This window comes from Panicum virgatum, chromosome 2K (genome assembly GCF_016808335.1).
Source record: "Panicum virgatum strain AP13 chromosome 2K, P.virgatum_v5, whole genome shotgun sequence".
NCBI lineage: Eukaryota > Viridiplantae > Streptophyta > Magnoliopsida > Poales > Poaceae > Panicum > Panicum virgatum.
Genome location: NC_053137.1, coordinates 4449540 through 4454351, shown reverse-complemented (window position 1 = coordinate 4454351; position 4812 = coordinate 4449540). Strand labels below are relative to the sequence as shown.

The 4812-nt window shown below is 55.1% G+C and overlaps 1 protein-coding gene across 1 annotated transcript; it reads right to left on the bottom strand.

The window, feature by feature from the left end:
* Positions 1–299: 299 nt before the first annotated feature.
* LOC120662057 (9-cis-epoxycarotenoid dioxygenase NCED4, chloroplastic-like) lies at positions 300–2509 on the bottom strand. Its single transcript, XM_039941137.1, has one exon. It carries the CDS (start codon positions 2365–2367, stop codon positions 643–645), a length of 1725 nt encoding a protein of 574 aa, XP_039797071.1. The 5' UTR covers positions 2368–2509; the 3' UTR covers positions 300–642.
* Between the last annotated feature and the right edge of the window lie 2303 nt (positions 2510–4812).

Sequence of the window (4812 nt, the reverse complement as noted above, 5' to 3'; positions counted from 1 at the left end):
TGACGGCCATTAGCCTATGGTAGTGGCTTTTAAGGTACCTCCTCTGCCCTTGACAGAGCATGCATCCCGTTAAACTAAAAATAACACTACTGGTCGTGTCGTCAGTTCACACAGTGGTGTCTCCGACAAGCAGGTAGCCGACACAAGTCAAACTCGACAAAAGGAAACCTGATGCAAATTTTTGTTAGGTGGCAACCGGAGCGTGCGTATAAATACAGAAAAATACATACACGTATGGCTACTCATCCGTAGATGTACTGTTTTGTATTTACATACGAACAAGCACCCGTAGTTATATATGTACATAAATCCCTTTATTTCTGCACAGAAAATTCTACAAGTTTGTAATTCCTATATACATCATACAGGTAATAACTAGGTGCTATACACATATACGGCCGGCGTACGTCTGCCCCAAAAATCAGTACCACACGGCCGTAATCAGCATCCTATCTACTGCTCTAATGAAAAAACATATTAAATTCCCTGTACTAAGCTAAGCAACAACTAGCTGTGAATAATTTAGTTGCCACGTCACTAGCAGCCTGCTACTAGCTACCTACTGTGCACTGTAATAAGTCTCTGTATGTACGCGAGGTGGTCGAGAGTTCGTGATCGCCGAGGCAGCTCTCGCGTCGCCCGCTAGGCCTGCCGCTGCAGCTCGTCGCCGGCGATGAACGTGCCGTGCAGCCCGTACGGCACGCGCCCCGGCAGCTTGACGGCGGCCTCCGCCCGCATGTCGCGGGCGTTCACGACGAGCATCTCCGACGCTCCGCGCGCCTCGTCGTGCACGTAGCCCAGCACGTACCCGTCGTCCTCGGCGGCGCCGGCGTCCGGGCGCGGCACGAAGCAGGGCTCGCCGCCGTACCGGCCCTCGCCGTAGAAGAACTTCTCGACGGTGCCGGCCTCCAGGTCCACCTTGGCGAAGCCCGACACCTTGGGCCACGGCTCGGCGATGGCGAGGTAGGCGTAGCGTGTCTTGCGGCCCAGCAGCTGCCGGTTCACCATGCCGGCCTCGAGGTTCACCTGGTCGGCGTCGCTCAGCACCGCGCGCCGCCGGGACGTGCCGGCGCGCGGGTCCAGCCGGATCTCCGAGAGCACGCTGCGAAAGCTCTCCTCGCCGGCGGAGGACTCGTTGAACACGGCGTCGGCGGGGGTCATGCAGGACCCGATCACGACGATCTCGCCGGTGGCCTCGTCCTCCCACGCGTTCCAGAGGTGGAAGCAGAAGCAGTCGGGGACCTCCACCCACCGGAGCTCCGACGCGTCGGCGGCGCGCTTCGGCAGCACCCCGAACCGCGCGGTCTTGCTCCGGTCGTACACCACGGGGGAGCCGCCGAGCACCATCTCCTGGAGCTTGAAGACGATCTGCTGGTCGGGGATGATGGCGTGGTTCTCGGTGATGGCGAAGTCGTGCATCATGGTGGGCGCGTCGACGGGGATCTCGACGTCGGGGGACTTGCGGCCGTCGGCGGCGAAGTAGAAGTATTTGAGGTACGGCTTGGAGACGACATTGTAGCTGAGCGCGAAGAGCTCGCCGGTGGCCTGGTCGAGCTTGGGGTGCGCGATCATGGCGCCGTCGAGCTGGCCGCCGAAGTCGTAGCGGCCGACGGTCTCGAGGTCGCCGTCGGCGGCGACGCGCACGTGGTACGGGAGGTCGTCCTCGGACATGGCGAGGAGGCGGTTGTTGTGGTAGACGAGGCCGGCGTTGGCGACGCCGATCCCCTGCGAGGCGTCGAGCACGCCGCAGAGGGAGCGGGCGCCGAAGAGGAGCAGGCGCGCCACGCCCGAGTGGCCGTGGAGCTCGCCGATGGCCTTGGGAAAGACGGGCCGGCCGATGGCGCGCTCCTGCCGGAGCCGGGCCGTCTCCGTGAAGCGGCAGGCGTAGGACTCGGCGCGGCCGCCGCGAAGCCGCACGGCGTGCAGCATGCCGTCGCCGTCGAAGAGGTGGTGCCCGGCGCGCGGCGCATGGAGCGGGTTGGCGCCGTTGCGGACGTAGACCCCGTCCAGGCACGCCGGGACGCGGCCGGCGACGGGGAGCGGCTCGCCGCGGCGGGGCGGGCGCTCCCCGACGGGCGCGTAGTTGCCGGCGATCTGCACGGCCGGGTCCGCCGTCCGCGGGAGCGGGTGCGCGCGCTCGAGGATCCCCGCCACGAGCCCCTCCTCCACCGCGTCCAGCGCCGCCGCCGCGAGCCGCTGGAGCGGGTTCCACTTGGGCCCGGAGGTAGCGGCGCGCATTGGCCGCGCGGGGGCCGCGGTCCTAGCCTTGCCGGTGCCGGGGCTGAGCTGCGTCGGCTTCTTGGCCTTCGCCGGCGCCTGCACGGAGGCCGGAGCCGCCGCCGGGGGAGCAGTGACGGACGACGCCATTGCCGGTCGGAAGGGAGCTAATCAAATCGGTCAGGAGCTGATGAGAACTGAGAATTGGGGTCGACGGAGCCAGCTGGTCTGGCGGTGGGGACGGACGTGAGTAGTGGCGGTGGAGCTTGGGGGCGACCTCGAGTGAGGAGGATCGGAGCTTGGGTTGGGTTTCCGGTGTGGCGGATCAGGGGAGGGATTTATAGGAGCAGGCGACGCCGAGCGGAGGTGGGTGCGGCGTGTTGGAGAAATAGACAACTGTAAATTTAAATTCCGAATTAGATTTATCATGATGAGAATTAAATTTAACATGTATGACTCTAACATACTAGACAGTACGTATATCATAAACATGATCTCAGAAAATATGATTATGAAACAGATCTGATCACAAAATACGTACTGTGCGGGAGCCACCGGGAAGACGAAAGGTGCAGACGAGACGAAGATGGTCCTTCGAACGGGAGCGCAGCAACCGGCGATGCAGACGACGGTACGCCGCAGCTCCTGACTTGGACGGAGGACGAGTCGTGGCGAAGAAGATGAGCAGTCGCGCTTGGCGCTTCCAAAAACCTTATTCGCCCTCTCCCGGTGCAAGATCACAAGAGCGAGCGGTTCCGGAGACCTACTCTCCCATTCGTCGGTGCACGCCGGTGTTCGGGATGGAGCAAATACGAAGGCGGCGCAGCAACGAGGAGAGGCAAAACCCTAACTCGATTAGATCGTCTTATGAATTCCCAAAACTAGGGGACTCCACGTATAATAATCTATGATGCACTTTTTCCATGAGGGAGGTGATCCGTATTTAAAGGGAGAAAAACCCCCCTACACCCTCGTCCATTAGCAATATGGGACTAATAGATGGTGTACCTCCTCTTAGCGCTAATGGGCCTTTGAGATTTATTAGGATTATTTATATGGGCCAAGCCCATAAATCTAACAATCCCCCACCAGATCTCAAATACTCATTTATAGATTTTGTCTGTTTCTCACTACTGTTTGATATACCAGTGTTTTAGTGAGGACTGTTAAGTTGAACTCTCACCTAAAGCTCCAAGCTACACTTATCCACAACTTGAACAATAGACTATGCCTTGAATTGCAAGTTTGGTGCGAACAACTTTCACTCAAAGTCATAACCAGTACATGGCTGCTAGTAGCCTTCTCCGCGGGTGGAGCATATACGTCATACTCCCTGGTCTCTTCATGAGTTTACTAGAGATCACCCAAATCTCACAGACTGTGACGTTAGACAGTCAGACTCATATAGGTGTGTTCTTTCAAGAATGCTCTGTAGGACAGCACCTTTGATCATTAGAGCCAACAGAAACACATTAAGGCAAATAGCCAACCTGCCTTACAGCAACTGAGAGAATTACATCTTTTCTTAGAGAGGGTTTAACCATTACTCTCCTCAGTTTACCATCAGCTTGTTCTCCCCAAGTCCTAATTAACGGTATCTCCGATCACATAGGTTGGGTTACCACTGTGGCAACTTATACGGGTCTCATACCCATCTCCCTTGATGCACTATCTATCACATTCAGTGATAATCCTTTTGTAAAGAGATCTGCCAGGTTTTTGTCTGTTTGAATATAAGTCACATTTATCACTCCGGAGTTTCTCAACTTTCTGACAGACTTCAGTCGTCTTTAAACATGTCTTGATGACTTTGCATTATCCTTAGCACTGTTCACTTTAACTATCACCGTTTGATTGTCACAGTTCATAAGGATGGCCGGCACTGGTTTCTCAACCACAGGCAAGTCCATCAAGAGCTCACGCAGCCACTCTGCCTCAACAGTGGCTGTGTCCAAAGCAGTAAGTTCTGCTTCCATGGTTGACCGCGTCAAAATGATCTGTTTGCAAGACCTCCATGATATCACACCACCTCCAAGGGTAAATACATACCCACTCGTGACATATAGCTCATCAGCGTCAGATATCCAGTTTGAATCACTATATCCCTCAAGCACAGCAGGGTGCCCAGAATAGTTAATCCCATAACTCATAGTACCTGCTAGATAGCGCATAACCCTTTCAAGTGCATGACAATGATCAGTACCCGGGTTTGACATGAACCTGCTCAATTTGCTCACAGCAAAAGATATGTCGGGTCTCGTTGCGCTAGCTAAGTACATGAGTGAACCAATAATCTGCGAATATCTCAGTTGATCTTTGGCAATTTTCCTGTTCTTTCTCAACATCACACTAGGGTCATAAGGTGTTGGAGAAGACTTGCTGTCGATATAGTCAAAATGGCTCAAGACCTTTTCCACATAATGGGATCGTGAAAGAGTAATCCCATTCTCAACCTTAATAAGCTTGATGTTAAGGATAACATCAGCTTCTCCTAGATCCTTTATATCAAAGCTCTTTGAAAGAAAGGACTTGACCTCATTGATCACATCAATGTTTGTGCTAAAGATCAGTATGTCGTTCACATACAAGCATAAT